Below are 25,047 nucleotides of genomic sequence, written 5' to 3'. Positions count from 1 at the left end.
TGTGCTTGAGTGGGGGTGGAAGTGGGCCTTAGCAACAATATCTGTAGTAAATGGATGGGATTGTTGGCAAAGGGAAATGGAGGTAAGGACTAGGGTTGGGGGGGGGGGAGATTAACGGTAATTCTTTTGATGCACAGATGAACAGGAAATGGGTTGGTATTTTTCTTTGAAAACATGTATATTTGGGGCTGAGACTCTGGGAGAGAGTCTATGCTGGGAGAGCACTCTCTCATAAAAGATTGTAGATGGCAGAATACTAAATGCCTCTTAACATTATTGGGTAAAATGATGTCTTCTAATACTGTGAAGGTATCGTCTTGGAATGTATGTGGAATAAAATCAGATCTAAGATTTTGGCTGCCCTGAATAAGAAAAAAGTGGATGTGGTTTTTCTCCAGGAGATACATTTAAGCAAATTTGAGCACCAAAAGTTAAAAAGGTGGTGGGTGAGGAATGTCAGATTTGCCTCAGCCAGCATGTAATCAGCCATTTTGATTCTTAAGAACCTTCCATTAATAATTAATGGAAAATCAAGACCGTAGGTGTCATTTTGTGATCTTAATTGCTGAGTTGCATCATAGATTGGTAGTTCTCTGTAATCTTTATGTGCCTAACTATTGCGAGCACTGTTTTGTTGAAGAAATTTATAAACATCTCTGTCTCTACATAGAAGAAGGATTTGTCATGGGGGGCGCGGGGGCGGCTTCATTTGGGTTCAGGATCCAATGATAGACAAATCTAATCAAACTCAAGGAAATAGGATTAGTTCAGATAGAGGAGTCAATTTTCTGGAAAAAGTTACAGATAATTGATGCTTGGCGACTTCTCTTTTTTTTTTCCAGAACTGATTACCTGCTGGTCTCCAAAAATATTTTTTCTAGTCTTTGATGCCGCCTTTGGCAAATTACACTATCAGATCATGCTCCAATATATAGTTTGAGCTGACTAGTAGAATGGAGAAGGAATGAGTCAACAATGGAGATTTCCATACTATTTGACAGTGGATGATTTCATTAAAGCAAAATGGAAGGAATATACAAAAAATAATGAACACATCTAGATGACCCGATTTTGTTTTGGCAGGCAGCTAAAGGCTGTATTGAGGGGGAATATTATCTCCTATGTAGCTAAAAGGAGATGAGACATTGATAAACAATTGTTGAGGTTGGAAAAGCAATTGGCACAAAGAAGTGACCAGTGAGCTCGAATACTAAAGAAAACAGGGACAACTACTTGGCCCTAAGATCCCAGTTAAATACATTAGTTCATCAGAGAGCTAAGAAAAGCACAGCTTTCTATAAATTTATTTATTTATTTAAACTTTTTGTATACCGAACTTTCGTAAATTACATCAAGCTGGTTTACATATTTCTTATAGACCAAAAATAATACAAACTTAAAACTTTCCCATAAATAAAGTTGATGCCATAATTGACACCTTCTATACAATGTAACACATTATAAAATACACCTTATAAAATACAAGTTGTAAGTAAATAAAATAACACATTATAAAATACCTATTGAAATACAATTCATATCCATAAAATTATATATCCATTTCAAATTTCAGAATTAATAAACATTTTCCAAAAATAAAAAATAAAAAAAATAAAATAAAAATCTAATATCTACAGCTAAAATAAATTCAGTAGTGGTTAAAAAGGAAGATAAAATTGTGAGTTTAACCTGCTTGTGTATAAGCCTGTTCAAACAACCAGGTCTTCAGATCTTTTTTAAAAGAGCCAACATTTGATTCCTGCCTTATATCTAGTGGGAGGGCGTTCCAATGGCCTGGACCCGCCAGAGAAAGGGCTCTTTCTCTGACTGAAGTAAGATGTGCTAATTTAGGTGATGGGATTGTTAGTAAGGCCTTTCCTGGCCTTACTAACTAATCAATATAGTAATAAAATATCTATATATCAATATAGTAATAAAACCAGAAAAGTTTTAGCTAATTTAATCAGAACAAGTGCTGGCTCTCTGTTTTTAACTAGACTTAAAACAAAAGAAGGGTTGCAAGTTCAAGCCAACAAAGATATAGCTAATACTTTTAGGGGGGTTTATAAGGAGTTGTATAAATCATAGGGCAGCAATATAGCTAAAAGTAGGAAATTTTTTAATAGGATCCATCTCACGAGGGTTACGGAAGCTCAACTTGATTGGTTGACTCGCTCTATAAGTGAAGAAGAGATTAGGATAGAAATTAGACAAGCTAAACCGTTCAAGGCCCCAGGACCAGATGGTTTTAGTAGCAAATTTTATAAAATTGTGTTGGAATATCTATTGAAGCCTCTCAATAATATGTTTCAGGCATTATTAGTTGGGGGTGAATATCCTGCAGGAGATATGGCACAGATCATTGTTATCCCTAAACAGAGCAAAGATGAGTCCTTACCTGCATCTTATCATCCTAACTCACTTTTAAATTTTGATCAGAAACTATTTACACAAATTTGGGCTGATAGACTAGCTATTAAACTATCGAAGATCATAAAAAGTGAACAGGTGGGGTTTGTTTGGGGCAGGTAAGTTTTGACAAATATTCTTTTGGTAATAGCTGCAATGACACGTTGCAGACAGCTTCGCCACTGAAAAGACATTTGATAGGATGGAGTGAGATTATTTTACAGTGTTAGAAATTATGTGATTGACTGGTCATTTTAAAGAAGCCGTGAACTGCTTTACTGCAACCCGGAGGCCTATGTCTTGGCTAATGGTACCTGATCAAATATTTTTCCCATCGAGAGAGGAACCAGACAAGGTTATCACCTGTCCCCAGTATTATTTTTGCTATTTCTGGAACCCTTATTGCATACTATTCAAAAAGTCAAAAATATAAGGGGATTAAAGATAGCGGAATTAAGTATGCAGCTTTTGCTGACGACATTTTGGACTTTCTCGCTAAACCGGTAACCTCTTTGGAAATTTTGCTGCTTCTTTTCTGACAGTTTGGGGTATTTTCTGGTTTTAGACTGAATGTAGACAAATCTGAAGCCCTGTATTTTCCACCATCCTTGAAAGACCAGTTGGGAGAGAGATTTGCTTTAAAATAGGCAGATGGTGTCCCTAGATATTTAGGGTTGGAAATGTCAGTTGATCCTGGCGAACCTTATGGCCTGAATCTCACTTGACTTTTGGATTATACTAAGCAGAAGTTCCATGTTTGGAAGGGATTACCTTTATCTTTAGTTCGGCAAATCTACCTTTTCAAATGGTAATATTCCCGAGATGGATTTTTATTCTTCAGAACTTACCTATTTGGTTGCTGAAGAAGGATTTAAAGTACCTAGATTCATTTTAAAATATATTTGGCAAGAAAAGAAACCACAAATTCTTTTAGATAGTTTGAAAAATGACTAGGGTCAAGGAGGGTTGATTTAGAGGACTATAATTTTGCCAGAATTTCGTGTATTCTACATGATTGGATTTACTGTAAATCCAACTGCATAAATCTTGATGGTGAGAAATCAGTAGTTGTACCTCTGGATTTGAAATATGTTTTACATGCACACGATAAATTGCCAAAGGGTTTGTCTAGATGTGTTCTGATTTCATTTCTTATGTGCCTGGAGGTGATTGAGATTTTATAAACATTCTTCCTAGTGCTTGCAATTGTTAACAATACAGGGGAATCTAGATTTTACTCCTGGTAGTCACTCTAAAGATTTTAAAAGACGGGAGGAATGTGGCATTACCCAGTTGCAACATGTGCTAAATGATGAAGGCATAATACTTCCATTTTCTGCCTTAAAAGACAAATATGGGTTGCAGGACACAAGTTTTTCCTATATTCAGCTGAAGCATTACATAGCTTCTATGCCGGTGTACAGGCTTGGATGACTTGGAAGAACTTTTCTGCCCAGATTTTGCAAAAGATCAATATCACAATTAAGGAAAATTCTGCGAAAGCATAAGCCTAAAATGGGATTTGAAATCATAGTGAATTTGCAATTACAGAGCGAGTGGTAAAGCTCTGTTTTCAACACCTTAAAGAATTTTCTGGTAATGTATACCTGCGAGAATGTCAACATAAATTTATTCATCGAGCATACATTTCCCAGGCATACATGGTTGGTATATCTACCACAGAATTATGTGGAAGGTGCAAAATGGTTGCAGGTACCCTGACTCATAACTTTTGGGCCTGTTCATTTACCCAACACTTTTTTGGATTAAAATGACAGGATATCTTTCTAAAGTGTTGGGTTATAAAATCCCGATATCCCTGGAGGCTATTCTTTTTGAACATTTTCCCCCACTATCATTGCAAAATAAAGGATACTTTATTTTTCAGGAAGGCATGTTTGATGGGCAAAAAACTATTTTAGTGACTTGGAGAGATGGCAATGCCTCCTATTGGCAATGGCGTAATTCTCTGCATAAGCTTTTGCAAAAGATAGCAGAGCATTGGTTGTGTTCTTAAAACAGTGACGGATGTTTTTTGTGACTTGGGAGTGTTACATTCAAACTCTTTCTATTGGAGCGAGAAGTTTAATGGTGAACAGTACTAACTGAGTTTCTTCATTAGAATATTAGTGTTATCTGTGCAATAATTATTGTAAATATATTTAAGGGTTGGGAGGGTGGGAAAGGGGGGGTGGGTATTTGGATATAGATTGTACTCATTTCAACTTTCTTATTCTATTTTTTGGCTTTCGAAGTGCATAAGAAACAAATGCACTTTGATGGTTTGTGTAACTCATTTATTGAAAATAAAACAAATTTACTTTAAAGTTAGCCGGATAATTTATCCTGCCAGCTCTGGTTGTGTTATAGGATAGTCCTAAGGTTAGCCAGATAGTTTATCTAGCTTTTTTTTTAAGATAGTCAGGTATATTCAGTGATGCAGCTGCACCATTGAATATCCTGCCAAAGTTAGCCAAATAAGATAACTTTGCTATCCAGTCAGGAGCTGAAGGTATTCCATAACTTGAGAGCAAGACTAGTAAATGGTCATAATCATTGGCTTAAGTTTGAACACTGGCAGGATTATGAGCCAAACTGAGCACTGACCTGCATGTAGACAGTCATGGGGCAACACCACATTATCTTAAATAGAACTTTAATCAAGGAAACATGTAGGAAACATAACAAGATCCTGGCTTACATTATGGAGAGAAAATAGCGATACATTATAAATTCTTTACAAGGCAAACAAGGTTTTGGTACACAACAGCTCAAACAAGATTCAAGGTGACATTTAGTCTCAATTCAGAGATTCAAGGGAAGCAAGACAAAGGTTCAGTTAAACAAGGCTGAACACTAGAACAGGGTTCAGACAGGGTTCAAGGAATCTCAGACTCGAGATTAGGATTATGCTTTTATTGTGCCAGCCAAGACCCTGCTGATTTGGGATATAAACAGAGGGGACTGTCAGGGGTGGTTCTCCTTTTGGATCAATGAGAGCCTCACTGGTTGTGCCCAAGCTCTTAATACCTGAAGGGTAGGAATAGTACTGCTCTCCCTCATCTCCACAATTATTGTGACTGTCTCTGGTCCATGTCGGAGGACATCTAGCACTTGTAGTTAAGGATGTACATTTGTTGCTCCATTCGTTTCAGCGATACATACATTTCATGAATGGGTAGTAGGCATGCAAAACGGATGGTATGCGCATATGTCTATTGCTGACTACATTCGTGCACTCCATTTGTTTTGTGTGCCTACTGTCCATTCGTGAAATTTGTATGAACCGCTAAAACGAATGGAGCAATGAATCCACATGCCTAGTAGTTATCACACTGCAAAAGCCTTTTTTGATTTCTTGAAATAAGTTTAAGATTTTTCTCCACACCTTCTTTTCTGTTTTCTGTATGAACTGATGGTGTGTGCTTTACCAATCTATTGACTTTTGCTGTGGCTCATATAATATAGAACCTTAATTGCCATACATAGAATTTTAAATTGCCATTTGTAGATTGTTGGAAGTTAGTTCAGCTTTCAGAGCAATGGCGTAACTTTCTCCTATTTTAGACAAAAATGTCCTAAACCACAGTATTTTTGAGTAATTAGAAATAAAATAAAGTAAATATTTGCATAAACATCAAAACATCAAAACGTTTGTAACTTATCATTAAAATCATCCATTGTACCTGAAGACTGGAGGATAGCAAATGTAACCACAATATTTAAAAAGGGCTCCAGGGGCGATCCGGGAAACTACAGACCGGTTAGCCTGACTTCAGTGCCAGGAAAAATAGTGGAAAGTGTTCTAAACATCAAAATCACAGAACATATAGAAAGACATGGTTTAATGGAACAAAGTCAGCATGGCTTTACCCAGGGCAAGTCTTGCCTCACAAATCTGCTTCACTTTTTTGAAGGAGTTAATAAACATGTGGATAAAGGTGAACCGGTAGATATAGTATACTTGGATTTTTCAGAAGGCGTTTGACAAAGTTCCTCATGAGAGGCTTCTAGGAAAAGTAAAAAGTCATGGGATAGGTGGCGATGTCCTTTCGTGGATTGCAAACTGGCTAAAAGACAGGAAACAGAGAGTAGGATTAAATGGGCAATTTTCTCAGTGGAAGGGAGTGGACAGTGGAGTGCCTCAGGGATCTGTATTGGGACCCTTACTGTTCAATATATTTATAAATGATCTGGAAAGAAATACGACAAGTGAGCTAATCAAATTTGCAGATGACACAAAATTGTTCAGAGTAGTTAAATCACAAGCAGATTGTGATAAATTGCAGGAAGACCTTGTGATACTGGAAAATTGGGCATCCAAATGGCAGATGAAATTTAATGTGGATAAGTGCAAGGTGATGCATATAGGGAAAAATAACCCATGCTATAATTACACGATGTTGGGTTCCATATTAGGTGCTACAACCCAAAAAAGAGATCTAGGTGTCATAGTGGATAACACATTGAAATCGTCGGTTCAGTGTGCTGCGGCAGTCAAAAAAGCAAACAGAATGTTGGGAATTATTAGAAAAGGAATGATGAATAAAACGGAAAATGTCATAATGCCTCTGTATCGCTCCATGGTGAGACCGCACCTTGAATACTGTGTACAATTCTGGTCGCCGCATCTCAAAAAAGATATAATTGCAATGGAGAAGGTACAGAGAAGGGCTACCAAAATGATAAGGGGAATGGAACAACTCCCCTATGAGGAAAGACTAAAGAGGTTAGGACTTTTCAGCTTGGAGAAGAGACGACTGAGGGGGGATATGATAGAGGTGTTTAAAATCATGAGAGGTCTAGAACGGGTAGATGTGAATTGGTTATTTACTCTTTCGGATAGTAGAAAGACTAGGGGACACTCCATGAAGTTAGCATGGAGTGCTAACTTCATGGAGAAAGTTCTTTTTTACTCAACGCACAATTAAACTCTGGAATTTGTTGCCAGAGAATGTGGTTCGTGCAGTTAGTATAGCTGTGTTTAAAAAAGGATTGGATAAGTTCTTGGAGGAGAAGTCCATTACCTGCTATTAAGTTCACTTAGAGAATAGCCACTGCCATTAGCAATGGTTACATGGAATAGACTTAGTTTTTGGGTACTTGCCAGGTTCTTATGGCCTGGATTGGCCACTGTTGGAAACAGGATGTTGGGCTTGATGGACCCTTGGTCTGACCCAGTATGGCATGTTCTTATGTTCTTATGTTCTCTTTTCTCAAGATGGTTTCAAGGCAGATAACTATCAAAATTAAATCAAATTTACAGTAGTATTAGTCTCAAGTTAGATTGCAGTCAGATTCAATCAGAATTACAGTTACAATAGCATTATAACTGTCAAAACATTGAACATGAAGGGTAGGGCATATGTACAGATAGTTAAGTGAAGTAGATTGGGAGTAGTTCAGAGATATAGCAGTGCAGATAGTTAAGGAGGTGAGTAAGTCTCTGCTGAGGAATCTAGGGGATGTCTTGGCCAAACAGCCAAACCTTAACTTTTTTTTATGGAAAGCGAGGTAACATATCTCAAGACGAAGGTGTAGCGGAACCCTTTTTTAGGTTTTTGGGGCATAGCAATTGAAAACCTGAATTCTGCAGAAGCCAGAGGAGGAAAGGAAAGTAGGGCCATTTGGGAGGTTAAGTTCTTTTATAAGGAGTGTAGGAGAAAAGAAGTTGGGGAGATACTCAGGCGCCTGTTATTCATCCTCTTGAAGCAGAGTTTTGAATTTTATCCTGCTTTTGATCAGGAACCACTGTAGCTTATGTAAGATTGGTCTTATGTGGTCATTTGCTTTGGCCCTTACCAAAATTCTAGTGACCATATTCTGTAAAAGTTGGAAGCAATTATTTGTATTCTGTCTTTAAGATTGTTAACAGATGCCATTAAATAGATAATTACAATAATCCATTTGGTTGGTAATTAATGTAGGTATCATGGTAGCAAGGTTATGTTTCTCAAAGTAGTTGCACATTTGGAAAATCTGGCACAGATGCATAAAAGAGGTCTTTACTGCCTTTGAGATGTGGGTTTCCAACATGAGGTTTTGGTTGTTGAATCTCCAAACTTTGCACTGAATCCTTAAAATGTAAGGGGGTTCCTGACAGAGGCTGACCTTTGAAGTTTTAACCAGAGGAGTTTGTTTAGAGGGCTTTAGTTTGACTTTGTGGATGTTAAGCCATTGGGCTGCTATTGTAAGACAGTTGTTGAGATTAGCAGTGGATGAGACTTGATCCATTCCCATTTTGATACATCCATAAAAAGGTGGCATTTAATGTTGAAAGACTGGATGCGGTCACAGATTGGATGAATGTAAATGTTGAGAAAGGACTGAGTCCTGAGGTATTTCACAGGTGAGATCTCTGGGTGTGGATATTTTGTTGGCCCATGGAGATGGATCATGTTCTATTAGATTAACCAAAAAAAAAAAAAAGACTTTTCAACCATTTGAGGGATAATGGCCTTCAATACCAATATCTCTTAAGCATTGAATCAGGAACTGGTGATAGACAGTGTCAAAGGTGGCAGAAAGATGTAGTAGGTCTAGGGAGGGAGTCACTGCCTTGGTCTCATTTAGATGAATGCTCTTTGTTAAGGCTAACAGCATGAATCCTATACTATGGCCTTTGCTGAAGCCAGATTAATAAGAGTGCAGGATGTTTCCTTCTTCTAGGAGGTCTAGGAATTGGAAGTAAACTTTTCCTCTAATTTGGATAAGAAGGAAAGGCTGGAAACTGAACAATAATGGCCAACTATTTTTGAATTGGAGCCAGGTTTCTTCAAGATACGTTTAACAGCCTGCCTTAGTGAGTGAGGCAAGGAGCCTTGGGTTAGTAAGGAATTTATTATAGCGATTAGCCAGGGGGCTAGGTCTTGTCTCAGGTTACAGATAACCTGTTAGACCAGATTCCTTCCAGAATTAATGGATCAACTGAATCTTAGGAGGATCTTCTCCACCTCTTGTGGGGAGTCTGTCCTGAAGTCAGACAGTGGGATACTGTCAAGGGGTAGCTGAGATAATCTAGCTGAGGTTGAAGAGGGAGTATATAAGTCCTTTGGGCCTGAGGTGAGTGAGATGGAAGAAAAGTACCAAAGGAGGAGCATATAATTAGAATTGTTTCCATGAAAAATTCAGTGAAGTCTTCTACTCTAGGGTTTTCATAGTGGGAATAATATTTGGGTTTTAGGCTTGTAGAGTTTCCATATTAGTTCAAAAGGTTTCCCTGGGTGATTATTTATTTTTCTAGATGTTTGGAGATGTAGTCTTTTTTTTTTTTAAGCTTATTGAATGATTGCCCTGTATTTTTTGGTGTGTTCTTTGCAGATACATTTATTACCTGTTTTGTGTTTTTGCTAATTCAATAAGCAAACAGCGTCACTACCTCATCCAGCATCACCTTAAAATTTGGATCTGGTTTTAGCTTTTTGCGCTCTCACATTGCTTCAGACTTTGATGGATTCAAAGACAGTTTAGCTGAAACCAGTTCATCACAGGTTGCAAACAATTATTTAGTATATGTAGAATTGACAAGTGATCAGAGGCCAGAGAAATATATATGTATGTTTGGGGTTTTTTTGTTTATATTTGCATTTTGGCACTTCAAGATACTGTAGGTATTACCCTATCCCTAGAAGGCTTACAGTCTGTACCTGTGTATCATTCATATGTTTATATATATATGATAGTATACACCATGACAATTACCTCACCTAATGAATGCAGGTAAATATTGAACAATAAGGGCAAAATGATGGAGCCCTGTGGAACGCCTTAAGTTATGCTTAAGTTATGCTTCTGAATACTTTTTGTTACAAAAGTGCTATCTTTCTGGAAATAAAGGTGGCAGTACTGACATGTAGGATGTATTGGGGAGGGGGGGGGAGGTGCATTCTTGAGGGCCCACAAGGCAAATTAAGCACGAAAAAGGTACTAGTACTTGGTACCCCTGAAAAAAAGCCCTGCAAAAGAACATTTCAGTTCTAGAATGTAGAAATGACTTGAATGCTTCAAAAGATGACAGGATTGTGTCTCAATCATCTGGAAGAAGTTGTATCTCCAGCCATCACAGAATAGGAGTGAAATTTGTCACTCGGGACTGTATGGTTACACAGCCAGCTGGCAAGCTGACTTTCTCACAGAGGAGGCCAGACAAAGAAGGTGTCAAACAGCCGTGATGATAGAACAGTGCCTGAGCCTATTAGGATTTATGGTGGTAACGATAGAGATGGTGCTATTGGCAAGGTTCCATATGAAAGCATTACAGCATTTATTGCTAAAGAAATGGAAGTGACTGAGGAAGGATATGAGTCAGTTTTTCGCTGTCTCAAGAAGTTGTCTAGTTTAGTCTTTGACCTGGTGAACTTGAAGAGATTGTAGAGAAGAGGAGGATCCTTGTTGAGAAACAAATTTGGTATGTATCTTGACAGATATGAGCTTACTTGCTTGGGGGAGCTCTTGTGTTAGAACTTTCAGCTTAAGGACGTGGTCTCAGGAAGAGAAAAAGTTGCACATGAATATTGTGGAAACACGAGTAGCGGGAAATTTTCTACAACAGCCTTCCAGCAAAGGATTGCACAAAAGGATTGCACATGTTAATTATGTTATTACCCCCATATATCTTAATTATGTTATTACCCCCATATATCTTAATCCAAGTTAATTCGACCTGTTCATTGTAAGACATTTACTTGTCATTGTTGTTATTGTTTAAAATGTAAACCGAATTGATCAATAATTTTGTTATTGGAAAGTCGGTATAGAAAAATGCTAAATAAATAAATAAATAAATAAAAGGACGTTTGCATATAATCGAACAATTTTTGTGATAGTAGTGTGATTGGGGACCTAAATCAATTGCCTTTGGGGACATTCCAAGGGATGTCACTTAACATCTCCTTTTCGAGTTGTGGTGATGTCGTTGCAGAGGTTTATTAAGGGGATTTGAATATCTCTTTAAAGGGGATGTTTGAGAGAGGAGTGTGTCCTTATAAAATATCAGGAGGTGTTAAGAGCTGAAATGTGCCTTTTTCCTTAAAGCAGTTCAAGTCTTAGTGAAATCGGGATTGGAGTTCTTTCTCTCCTTCCTTGCAGCTTCTGGCCAGTGTGCAGGAAGGCCAGGCTCAGAAGACCTCTTTTATGCTATTGGGCAGTGTTGCTGAACTGCCTGGGAGGAATCGTGGATTTACACGTTTGTGGGAACCCACTCCTTGTCCATGGAAGAAGATACATGAAGTGTATGAGTACTCCTCACATGCTATCTTTTCACGAAGTAGTGGGATAAATCCTACTGGCCGCATGCTATACAGAAAGGAGCAAAGAAACAGTGATGCTCCTGGGGGAAAAAAGAGAGAGCATGGTTTCCTTTTGCTGCTAACTCAGTACTGTAGAACTTGTGAACCTTGATTTAATCAGTGAAATTTAAGTTTTTTTTTCTTTGACTGCTGGGGAAACTCCAGATTGGACGATAAAGTTGTTGTGTTTGAAGATACCTTTCAGTGAGACTGTTCTTATTCTCATGGTGTGGGTTCATGTGAGGCATCTTGCCATCAACCGAAGAGTAGGGTGCAGTCAGCGGGGTCACAAAGGGGCAAGAAGGGTATTTATATTGCTTTCTCTATCCAGCATGAGTAGTACAGGCCTCATCTCTGTGCCAGGTCCGCTACACCATCTGCTCTACCACAGATTTTTTATTTATTTTTTAACCCACTGAGACTGGTGCTTAGCTCCCAAACAGGCATTCATAATACTGTAACTTTGTGTGCCCCAACAAGGGGTTACAGTAGCATACTTAATGATGGGGCAAGGAGGCCCACAGTGAAGATGGGAATCGTCTCAGTTTATCAATGTTTCACGTAGCAGAAAAGATGAATTCACAAGTGGTGCAAATTGCCACTGTATGGTTTGTTTTTTTTTTCTTCTGTGAGCTAAAGTGGTATAAAGGTTAAAACCACACCAATCCAAAGTGATCATGTTAACTCCTTACTGTTCGAGAAGGCCCTGGTTTCCAGACTTCTTGGAAACACAGTGGTGAAGCCCTTCACATTTCTTCTAAAGGGTATAATAAGTAGTTTTAAGGACCTTTGCTTGCTTTATTTCTAAGGTGAATTCAGCATTTCACTTGAAAAATCGAGAGAGGTAGCCTTGCTTATCTTATGCTTGCAGCCCAAGGCTCAGTTAGAGAAAGTTTACACTGCATATTAAGAGGCTTATACATTTTTATTTGGAGAGGTCAAAGTCTTTCTGGAAATTAGAGCAGTTTGTTTTGTTCAGGGCAAACAAGAAGGGCTAAGCCAGTTTCTAAGATGTTCGTTGCAGATGAATTTAAAAAAAAAAAAAAAAAAAAGCCTCTTGAGGGCTTGGAAGGCAGGGGACGTCTCAGCCGCAACCTTCGTGACAGCTCAGGCTACAAAAACGGTGGTAATATCCCAAGCAGAGAGTGGACAAGTCTATGGCGGAGCTTTGGAAGGCTGATACTTGAAAGTTGGTACACACCTTTACTAAACATAATCACATTGACAGATCAATAGGATGTGTGGGGTATGAAACCCGACTGAGTGTGACACTTCTGTGGTAAGCCCCTGTGTGGTACAGAGTGACAGATTCCTAACAGAAGAGGCATTTCTCTTACCTGCGAATATTTTTTTTTTTCTATTATTAGTCGCTTGCCAGTCTAGACCAACCTGCCTGACAATGGTAAATGTGTAAGAAGTTACGAACTTGGTAGAAGTGTAAGTAGTTTATGTTCATCATGCCCCCCCCCCCCCCCCCCCCTCAATATTCCTGTTTGTGCTGTTGGCTGTGGAAGTGCATGGGCTGAAGGAAGAGAAACAGCAGATGAGATCCTGGAAGCAAAGTGGCACTGGAATGCTCCCTGAAAAGGCTTATGTTTTAATAATAAATTCAGAAAGAGTAGTGAAGAAAAGGGAAGGGCTAACAGCTTGAACAGGAAGCTTTCATTCACCTGTCAGTAGTCCAGGAGCTGTTGTGGCTGGTCAAGAATTCATTATTTATTTATTTAGAAGCTTTTATATACCGCTAATCATGAAAGACTCTAGCATCTCTGCAGATTGGCTTGTGGATTAGCATCCGTTGGAGTCCTAAGTGGATATGTGCACAGACTCACAATGGAGATGGAATAGAGAGACGTTTTTGCACATGCATGTCTTAGGTTGCATGTGCTGGAGCTTGTCTTGCCATGTGAGTGTGAGATGTCTGTCAGGTAATCAAACTACTGCTGCTACAGTTATTAATATTTCATAAAATTGTATCTTGCCAACAGACTTGTTCGGTAAAATGTATTAGCAATTCACATTAAATAATGGCTTGGGCTAGATGGTATTTCAGAGTGCATTTTGCACAGCTCTTTCTGTTTTACTGGTACGGAAAGCAAATATTTTTTATTCTGCTGTGCTCTGTCGTTTTCCAAACGTTTTCTCCTATCCAGCCCCTGAAAAAAAAAAAAAGTTTTCCTTCAGATAAAAGCAGATTTGCATCACAGAACCTATCTGTGCAAAAAACAATTGTAATAGAGAGAGATCTCTGCTATTAGAGTAGAAATGTCAGTGAACACCCTCAGGAGTTTGCACTGGCATGATCCTGAGACAGAACTCCTTGTTTGCACAGTAAGGATTTATTGCAAGCAGTGTCTGTTGGAGGAGTCAGATGTTAAAACAGTTTGATAACATTAGCGAAGTTTTAAAGGAAGAGACACAAGGGAAATGGTTTTCAGCAGAGGGGGAAATCGGGTATTTAGTGAATGTTTTCTGACTGGCCAAGGTAATGTCTCTGGTCTGCAATGAAGGTCAGTACTGAGATGTATCATGATGTTTTTGCTTGCTTTTCATGAATGGCTAGCGATATAAGAAGCAAGTTAGTCTAATTTCTTACTTCCTGTTATAAGATTTTTAGAGTTAATGTATGCTCTGTTCATGCACTCAGGGTCAGGTAGTACCTGAGATGGTTGGAAGAAATCTGCTTTTGCTCACGATATAAAACAGACTGAGAATAAGGTGAGGAAATGGGGTTCTTGCCAGAAGATGGCACAATTTTGCCTACACTGTCGCACTTAAAATCATGACCCACCGAAGAGCTAATTGCTGTTGAGAGTTTTTAAAAAATGGAATTTTAATTGTTTGGGATTGGGTGGCTGAGTACCTGGAGGTGAGGGGAAAGTGTGAACCATGGGAAAGTTACCATACGTGATTAAAAAAAAAAAGCCCAAGTCATTAAGGCTTTTCTCCCGTTCTGTGTCTGAGGAAAAAGGTTTCATGGGCCAGGTTCTGACTGATATATTTTGTCATATAATATCACACCATAAGGACACTAATTAACAATATTGAAATGTAGCAATTTTAACATACATGTAATCAAATATTTTCATTTTTTAATATTGGAATTTTATTACAAATATAATCTTCATACAGAAATTTATTATCACCAATTTAAATTTTTGCATTATTTTTAAACAATTTTTAAAGGAGCATATGGACACCTATATCACACACCAATATCCCTAATAAGTAACAATAAATACCCCCATGCCCTAAAACTCAATTACATACATTCATCCATCCACATTCATCCTATTATTATTATAACACATCAATTAAAACCCCATCCCAACATATTTTATTGCACCATATCCCTACTTTTTCAACATATATTGTTCCTTGATTCAGAACACAGGTATTCTAGAGGCTCTCAACTCAGATCCACGATCTTCACATTCTTGATATTTTCATAGTGCATCTTTCACTTCTTAATAATGTATGAATCCACCTCACATAATGTATGAATCCACCTCACATGAGTTTTTGATGGGTTTCCTTGCTTTTCCATACTTCCCTCTGATTTCCTAATTCTTAAGATTCTTGTAGCAGTTTGGTACCTCTGACAGTTGGCCCTGTGTTGACCTGAAGATTTGCTTTGCTGCTTTTGGGCGATATGTTTGTGATAATTAACAGGCATCTTATCACAAATAATGAGATTTTAAATTTTTTAGTTAAAATGTTGCAGAGCAGAATAAGTTCAGAAACTAAAAATATATGTTTTTTTGTTTCCACAGTTGATGCATTTTCTTTTCCTTAAAGATTACCATAGTAATCTTATGACTTTTCATTCAGTATTTCTAGTATTCAAGCACGTACAGTATCTCTATAATTGGCTAGTATCATGTAAGAAAGGCATCTTATTTGTGATTCATTTTTGTTCATTTGATGGTATGAAATACCAGTGAAAACAAAAATCAACATTTCATAACAATACATGTCTCTGTATCAAGATCTTAGTCCAATTATGGCTGCCCAGGGGTGCCAACAAAAGAGATGAACTGTCTGAGCTGCTGTTTTATTGCTGCGCAACCTGATTATCAGATGTTTTGGGCTAAAACATCTCTGTATGCAACCGCAAAGTATTTTGCTTTTCTCAAAGTATGTATCTGCTATCCATGAACTTTAGAAAGAATTCTTGCACACATGGAAGATCTCTGTAAAACAGGAACTCCTGGAACAGTAATTTTAAGAACATATTTAGTCCCAATAATGGGATGGAAACCATTAAAAAAAAAAAAGTTACCCGATCAGGGCCAGTGGTGGCTTCCATCTTTTTCCCCAATGGGGAAAAGGGAGCAAGGTAAAAAAGATTCCACTTCAGCAACTTGGCAGGAAGAGACAACTGGATATTTATTTATTTATTTAGCATTTTTATATACCAACTTTCCAATAACAGAATTACTGATCAATTCGGTTTACATTCTAAACAATAACATTGACAAGTAAATGTCTTACAATGAACAGGTCAATATAACTTGGATTAGTACATATGGGGTTAATAACATAAGTAAAAGATACGGTGCCTAATGTAGGCTAAATAAACAGTTGATAGTTATAAGACTGGGTTTTGATATTAGACTGCCAAAGTTCAAGTGAGTTCTAGAGATGATCTAAATAGTTCTCTAGTGGATTACCACCGAAGGTGGTAATCCACTAGATATAAATATAGATATATAGATAGATATAGATAGATATATATAGATATAGATATATATAAATATAGATATAAAAGGGCCGATGCAATATCAGGTGCTGAGCTCAGCGCACAGCTAAACGCACTGTTGGACGCACATTTTTAGATGTGCTAGACATATGCCCAATGCAATATCAGGATTAGCGCGTCCAAAACGCACGTCCATACTGATGCGTACCTAATAGCGCTCATCACGTGCAAATGCCATGTTGATGAGGCTATTAGCTAGTACACCCGATGTGGGGGAGGAAGAAGTGCGGCCGGCGTGCACATATTAACGCTAGCACCCCAAGCCATGCCCAGAACAGCAAAAATAGTTACTTAATATTGTTGCAATACTAAGCAGAAGGAACTACAGAAAGGTGCAACAACAAAAAAAAAAATACAAAAAAAACCAAACAAACTTGACAGCGATCAGGTTAGGTAATGGGATGCACAATTTACAAGCATCCATTTTCCTAACCTATGACCGTCAAGTTTTAGTGCGTCAGCTCATTAGACTATTAGATCAAGCGCCTAAGAGAGGGGATGTGCGGGTGTTCCAAAAACGTGCGTCCTAATTGCATCGACCCCAAAGTATGAGCATGTGTTTAAGTCTCTTATGTGGTTTCATCACAGCGCCACATTATTAAACTTGACTATAATATGAGCCCCATCCTTCTGCTATACAATGCTGTGTTTCTGTGATAAGCTATAATATTTTCCACCACAGAGAATATCATAATGCCTGTGTATCATTCCATGGTGCAACCTCATCTTGAATATTGTGTTCAGTTCTGGTTACCACATCTCAAGAAAGCAGAATTAGAAAAGGTACAGAGAAGGGCGACCAAGGTGATAGAGGATGGAACAATTCCCCTCTCAAAAAAGGCTAAAGAGGTTCCGATTCTTCAGCTTGGTGAAGAGATGGCTGAGGGGGGAGATATGATAGAGGTCTATAAAATAATGAGTGGAATGGAATGAGGAGACATAACTGCTATTAATCAAGTTGACTTAGGAAATAGCCACTGCTTATTACTGGCATTAGCTGCAAGGGATCTATTTAATGTTTGGGTACTCGTCAGGTATTTGGCCACTATTGGCAACAGTATCGCAACTTCTTATGTTCATCCTTTTATCTAATTGAAGTTTAATTAGCTTCTCACAAGCACACTTTTCTGAAAACTAAGGTTTACTTCACTTCCAGTTCGATTTGTATTTATTTTTTGTGGTCCTACTCTTGGTCCTTCCACAGTGAATACTGAACAGAAATATTTGTTAATCAGTTTTGGTTTTCTTTGTCAGCGTCCTCATATTCCTCTTCTTCACTTCAGTGTCATACAATACCACTTTTGCACTTCCTCCTATCACTGACATATCTTTTAAAAAAAAAAGTCTTGTTCTCTCCCCCCAACATACACACACTCTCTCACATTTTACCGTATTTGCTATTTTTTTCCATTTGCTTCTTTGCACTCCTGAATACTTTCCTGGCTTCTCTTAACTTTTCCAGATAGCACGTCTTCCTTTTTCTGTGATCTCTTATAGTTTATGAACACCAACCCTTTCTCCCTTACCTTTTCAGATATTTCTTTATTAAGCTGTAATGGCCTCTTTTTCCTCTTTGCTTTATTTTCCCAACAAAAAGGTTAGTTGCCCTTATAATATTACTTTGCCCCACTCCTCTTCTGCTGCTTCTAGATTTTCCCATCCAGCTAACAATTCTTTGAGGTACTCCTCCATTTTATTTTAAGAGTTAATTTTCCATGTTGTCTAGGACCCTCACTTTTGAAGAAACCTTCATCTCCTGCCCTCTAATACTGAAACACCCAACCCAGATGATTGTCCTTTACAACATCAGAAACGTCCCCAGGATCATCCCCCTCCCATGAGGGTTCCCTTACCAGTATCTCAATCTGGGACTTTGTTCCATATTCTGAACATTACTCTACATGGCTTTACAGATGTTGTCCTATTTTCCCAATTCTACAGAAGTGTTTAATGATTAACTTTCCTAAGGACTTTCACTTATCTTATGACTTTGTTCACCCATCTTCGACAGTTCTAGTTTAAAGCTGCCCTCAGTAGGTTTGCCAGACAATGCTGGAAGATGGGTGTCGAACAAGCCACCATTGAAATACCAACTAAGGTGTAGATTTTAAAAGAAGCGCGCGTGCATCCATGGGTACACGGTCCCTGGCATATGCACATGGACACGCTGATTGTATAACACGTGCGGGCGGCACACGCAGGAGGTGAATTTTTGAATATTATGTGTGGTGATGCACTCGCGCCTTCCCCAGTTCCCTTCCAATCCATTCCAACTAAGGAGCGGACTGGGAGGGAACTTCCCTACCCCCCTGCCTAACCTTCCTTCCCTTTCCCCTTTCCACCCTGACCCCCTACCTATCTATAAGAATTATTTTTATTGTTTTACTTGCTGCTCCGTCGGAGCAGAAGCAACTTGCATGCGCCGTCTGGCTGCCGGCATGCACTTCCCAGGAACAGCGGCTAATGGCCTTTGACCCGGCTGGCCTTTGCCCCGCCCCTTTTTCAGGGCCTGGCACTTGTGCGTGTATCAGCAGTTACGCACGTGGCTGGGTCTTTTTGAAAATGTGCGCGGCACACATAGGGCCCAGCCATGCTCATAACTGCCGGTATTTGCACGCGTGGCCCTTTTCAAATTCAGCCTTAATTGCTCAGAGATAAAACATCTTGTTAAAATCACTTTATGATCAGTGTCTTGACTTCCTTCAGTGTTCTGTGTCGTCTCACTAGAAGTGTCTGTATATATAGAGAGAGAGACTGGCTTCAGTTATTTGCACATATTTCTCTGTTTCCAGAATGATTTTTAAGGCAATCTTTACTACTGAAATATGAGAGAGATGACACTGGTACTAATCATTCTTTAGAAGACTTGTTTATGGGAATGTCTTTACAAAATCAAAGAATTGATACTCACTATTCTTTTTGGCTTGGCAGTTTTTCCTCTTGCTCTTTTTGAATTTCAGTTCAATCAGAACTGACGATCTTTGGGCTACAGTGCTTTCAGTCTTCATTTGTAACTGACTTCCCCTCCAACCCATCTCCTGCCCCCATAATTATAGCCCCCTCCCATCTCACTTAGCCCAGTCAATCCAGCAACAGTCCTCAGCTGGGGGCCAGACACCCGGGCTCCCTCCAGAAAATCCTAAAATTATCCTGCCACTGGATATCTCCATTGCGCAGTGACTGACTCCCTCCCAGGGGCTGTAAGCATCCCCACACGCTACTAGCCCAAGAATCAGGCTCAGATCTTCTGCTGGCTGTGTTAAAATGAGAGGGTAATTTTGTAACATCATGCATAGGTTAACCGGCAAATATGCTGATAAGTTAAGCCAGTATTCAAAGCGGGCTCAAGCCCCTGAGTCCGCTTTTGAAAACTACCCCATCGAATCTATTTTCACGCGTGAACAGGAAAATGTACAGGCATACTTTTTTAATTTTCAAACGTATACAGGTAGGTGCAAACCCCTCCTCACACCTCTGTCTCCAGAGGTGCCTCCTCTCAGCCCAGGGGTAGGAAGAGGATGTACGTGCACATGGAGACCTGCATACCAAACACTTTTTTTTTTTTAATTTGAAATGCTTTTGAAAATAGCTCTTCCTGTGTTTAAATTGAAGGTGGAAGCTTGTTATTAAAAAGTATGAAGTAGGACGCACAGGTCTTCGCCGTTTGAAAATATCCGTCCATCTAGTTCAACCTTCATTAAACCAAGCGCGCCTATAAAAGGTTAAGAGGCTTTGATGGAAATTCTCCCCCCTTTTTCTACTAATGGGAAACCTCTTTGGATCCTAACGATGAATGTGAAAGAAGATCCATGAACTGAGATTTGTGAAATTTTGGACAAGGACATTGTTTTACCTTAAAATCGGTGACTTTTACGTTTGAATGTGCCCCAGATCAGTCAGTTCTGTAGTGTGCTTGAAGCAGCATAAAGTGCCCTGGTCCGGGCCTCCGATGTTAGTTATGCTTTGAAGCTAACTGTTGTGGTATTTCCTCATTTTGTTTGGTTTTTTTTTTCAGAATGTTGGAAGATGATCTGGAGGTCAGCGACGACAGCGACGATGATCAAGTCAGTGTTTTAGGCATTCCCAAACTTCAAATCTTCAGAGCTCTTTCCTTAAAGGGCATGTTGTTTTTAAACTTCTGGAAAAAAAACACTATTAATTTTGGTGGGGGAATCTGTCCAGACGATCAGGGCAACCTTTGGACTTTGCAAAAGGTTCAACCGTATCTGGGCCCAGTGGCTGGAAGGGGTCCCTGCCGTAGTCACGCTGCACAGGCCAAAAGAAGGGACTGGAGCTTTACTGGTGGTAGGATGGAGGGAACTAAGTTGAGACTGCAGGCCCCCACCTCGGGGGGGGGGGGGGGGGGAGAGAAACCATTGAAGGCCATTCATGGGCCATCTGCTAGGAAAACCATGGCAGTAGCTTCTTAGGGAGCATAGAACATTTATTTATTTATTTTAAATTTTAAAATCTCTTCTATACTGTCGTTAAGTTATTTACCATCACAACAGTTTACAAAAAGGCACATAAATTATCATTAAATATTTCAAAGAGATAAAACGTTATAGAGGTGCCAACAATGATCCGGTTACAGAATGTAGTCTTGTATAAAAATATTTGATAAATTGTTTGTTTTGTCCCCTTAGGGGTAAAAAAAAAAAAAAAAAAAGGTCCTGTATTGCATTACCACATTAGGCTCTCTCCAGCCTGAAGACAGCCCTGCAAACTATGGTGCCAAATGGCAGTGGAATGCCCCTAGTTATTTTATGTTTTTGCACATGTAATTTTCCCCTAGAAGTCCTACATTTGCTTATAGAAGCGATTACTTGGGGAAGGAGCTGTGTGTCAGTTCTTCATCTCTACTAAATTGAAAAGCAGAATTTAAAAAGATGCAAAAAAGGAAATTATATTGCTATTTCCAGTGAGTCCTGGAGATTTTGTGGATTGGAAATGAGAGATGGAGAGCCAGTGCACATCGCCGGGGGGAGGATGTGCGTTCTGTCACATCACTGGGTAGATGGGCCTGCTGTGCCTCGTCCTTCGTAAAGAGATGCTGTTGCCAGTTCTCCTGTTCCCTCAACCATCTGGCAGAAGATTAGCAATTGTTAATGTCATCATATTATCTAAGCAATGTGCTTTAGTAAACCGCTAGGTTTATTGGTCATATGTGTTTCCCTACAAATAACCTAACTTTGTAAATTTGTTTTTTTTTCCTTCTAAACACACAGGTCTCTGAAAAGCTGCCTCCTTCATCTGCTCCAACCAGGTACTGTGTATGTTTAAAAATTACAGGCCAAAGGATGATTTGTCTTGTTGCGAAATCATTTTCTCAACAGCAGAGCTCTGTGAGGGGGGAAAATGGTTTCCATTAAGCCCTACCTTTACCTCAGCATTGGAGGTCTTCATAGGTTCAATGCATTTAGCAAGCAGAAGAGAGTCTTGCATCGCTGTTGCGCGATGAACCTCGTTGCCAGGCTTGAGGTGCATGAGCATTGGGTTCCAGAGAGAGCTGTGAACTGTGCACTTCTGGCTGAGGACCTCCACTTTGTTGACTGGGCTAGGTAAGAGAGTGAGGATTAAAATTTGAAAAAAGAAGTCAGGGGTCGTAAATAAGGGCTTGTAGCACCTTAGCCCAAGTAGACACCAGGTTTCAGCTGAGCTGGAAATAGGGGCTCAAATGGGGATAGAGGGAGAAAAAGGGGAAACAGTTTAACAGAGAGAATAAGAACGATCCTTTCCTCTAGTTCAGGAGAGTTGAGTTAAAACCCAGCCTCTGCTCCATCAGTAGTTATTAAAGGGGCTTTGGCTCCACCAAGGTATTTGAGTCACAGGAGAAGCTGTGCTGTAAAGCATATGTGTGTGAAGCTGGCCAGAAGAGGAACTGGAGGGGAGAATTAACAAATATGCCTGCTAAGTCTCTTTCCCCCTCCCACATCCATCCCTGCATTTCCAGAACCAGAATGCCAGCCTGTCATGGTATGTTCTTAAAATCTGTCTGGAAGCTGCTTGGTCCTGCATACAGAGCAGGGAAGGCAAGTTGAAATCCTGAGCAAAAAAAAAGGATAGGAAAGAACAGACGTACTCTCCTCTCCCTTCCCATGCATCAGGAAAGATGCATGGGAAGGGAGAGCAGAAAGAGAGAGAGGCACCACAGGAGAGAGATATAAGGAAGAGGGGGGGGCGAGAGAGGCAGAATATCCCTAGGAAAGAGATAGGGAAGAAGAGCAGAGACTACAGGGAATAGGGAAGAGACAGGAAGGGAGAGGGAAGAGCAGATGTAAGAGGTATATAGGGAGGTGGGAAATGAGAGGATATACAGGTGGGAGGAGAGAGAGAGGTGTGGGAACACAAGGAGAGAGATATGGGGGAGAGGGGAGGGATCACAGACATACTAGAGAGGACGTAGAGAAGGGGAGAGACACACAGGGAGGTTGTAAGGTCACAAAAAGTGAAAGGAAAAAATGTCCCGGTGCACTTGCCACGGTGGCCTCTGTGCACTAGATGCCTTGTCACTGTGGCCTCAATGCCAAGGTGCCTTTGCACTCGATGCCATGGTGTCTCTGAAGCATTCCACCCCTCAGCACGGTGCCCTTGGTGCACTTGCCATGGTCTGTGCACTTGTTGCCCTGTTACCCTCGCTGCTCTCAGTGCTTTGGTGACTGCGGTACCATAGATACCGCTGTTCTCTTGATGCCCTCAGGGCCCTCGAGGCCAACGATGGCCTTGATCCATCAAGGGGGTGTGCATGGCCATCCTAGGGGCTGGAGAGGTTGAAGAGGTGGCGAGCCCTCTGCTGTCGACCCCACTAGGTCGTTGAGGTGCGCGACCTCTGTGCCATCAGGATGCGGTGCTGCCCCAATACCACTGACACTCTCAAGGTCATCAAGGTTTGGCACCACCGATGCTTCTTATAACTGCCTCAAACTACATCCCAACCAGACAACTGTGGCCATTGACCACCGGGATTCTCTGAAGCCCTCGCGGGGGGAGGGGGGGAGGGGGGCAAGGGTTCTTGGCCTCTTTCGGATCAAGCGCAGGGGTCACCATCTACTTGAGGCACCCTGGTGCATTTGTATGCAGTGGCCCGGTGTCTGCTGCAGAGCACTGAGAAGTGTGGAACTGCCCCTTCAGCCAATGAGCCCAGTATTGGGCGCCCCGCCAAGATGCGCACACCATCAATGTTAATGGCTGCTAGCAAGGCTCTCTTCAGCCGCAATGCTTGCGAGGCCGTAAAGCTCACAGCATCATCTCCACCGGATAAATCGGGGAGCCGAGGGAAATAGCTGTCGGCACTAACGGCGGTCGTCTGTTCCTTTTGATATTGATGACCTGTCAGGGGACTGCAGGGCCTCTCCCTGCAGATGCCCATGGCTTCTTTGGTCCATAACTTTGGGTGTTGGGGCCCCGGGGATCGACATCCGTGGGCACCTGTGGCATCAGGAATGGAGCTGTTTACCAGCAAACTGCTTATAGGTCATAGGACATGTCTGCAGTCCTCCATAAGCACCTGCGCGCTCCAGGGACTTCGCTGCAGTTGTTCCCTGTGGGTCTCACAGGTGAGCCGGTTCCGCCGCGGTTTCAATGGCCTGCCTCCCGGAGCATTCTCTGGTACTGAAAGGGGCGATGCCATAGATCGCCACCCTTCAGCATGCCTTACCCAGAGTGCCAGTGGTGCTGGGGACACCATAGTCACACTCTCCTCTTCTCTTCGCTGGAGTTATTGTGCCATTGATGCGTAGCTTGCGCGGTTGGGACAAATGAGGCATCTGTTCCAAGGGCCTCGGTTGCTGCCAGACGACATTCTTCCTGGCTGTGTAGTCCTCAGCAACACTAGAGTTCTGCCATCTTTCTGCATGGTCTCAGCCTCCGCCTCAGTCCATACTGCATAGTGCTGAGGAGCACTGGTGGGAGAGATGTCATTACAACACTGTGCTTGATCGTGGGGCAGCGCGTAGCCACATATTCAGGCACATGGTTCTCGGACCTCACTGGGGCTTGGGATTTCTCCCACAAGCTCTGCACTCAGGATCATGGGTGTGTGCCACCATCTGCGGATGGGTTACCACAGCATGAGTCTGCCCAGCACATTTTCGCAGCAGAGGGCTTTCAATTGCCCTCTGTCGCCTGGGCATGTGGGTGGGTGTGGGGTGGGGTGTGCGTGTGTGTACATTGTTCCCACCGGATGGTCACAACAAGTTGTGTTCCGCAGCCACAGGACTGCACTCCTGGTCGGATCCTGAGGTGAGTGGACATCATGAGAGTGGCTCGAGCATCCTCTCCTTTTTCAGCAGAGGCATATGTCTTTCGCCCTCTACCATGTTCTTGTTGAACAGTCCCTGGGGCTCTGTCCTTGATAAATGTTTTTTCTCTGATCCGGAGCCCCAAGCCTCTAAATCAGCACATCTCTTTGGAGGACATGGCTGGTGAGCGGCATCAGCAGTCACTGGACTGTCTTCAACTGGGGCCCCTCTGGAGATTACAGTGGCGACCTCTCCTATCTGAGGCTGGCTGCCTGTGGTGGGTTGGTCGCGTCGGCACCTCAGCGATCTGTGATTGTGCCTCAACTCTCCTTATTGGAGTTACTAGGAC

General features: G+C 40.8%; 1 protein-coding gene across 3 annotated transcripts in view; it reads left to right on the top strand.

Annotated features, from left to right (window-relative positions):
• The window catches only part of AFF1 (AF4/FMR2 family member 1), a 377,818-nt gene that overhangs the window by 267,957 nt on the left and 84,814 nt on the right, over positions 1–25,047 (top strand). For all 3 annotated transcript variants that reach the window (XM_029599151.1, XM_029599161.1, XM_029599173.1), the window contains 2 exons: positions 20,474–20,522; positions 21,687–21,724. In XM_029599151.1, the coding sequence (XP_029455011.1) occupies positions 20,474–20,522; positions 21,687–21,724 (87 nt within the window). The remainder of the gene's footprint in view (positions 1–20,473; positions 20,523–21,686; positions 21,725–25,047) is intronic.

The sequence above is a fragment of the Rhinatrema bivittatum genome, chromosome 1 (genome assembly GCF_901001135.1).
Source record: "Rhinatrema bivittatum chromosome 1, aRhiBiv1.1, whole genome shotgun sequence".
Taxonomy (NCBI): Eukaryota; Metazoa; Chordata; class Amphibia; order Gymnophiona; family Rhinatrematidae; genus Rhinatrema; species Rhinatrema bivittatum.
This window is presented reverse-complemented; position numbering and strand designations above follow the sequence as displayed.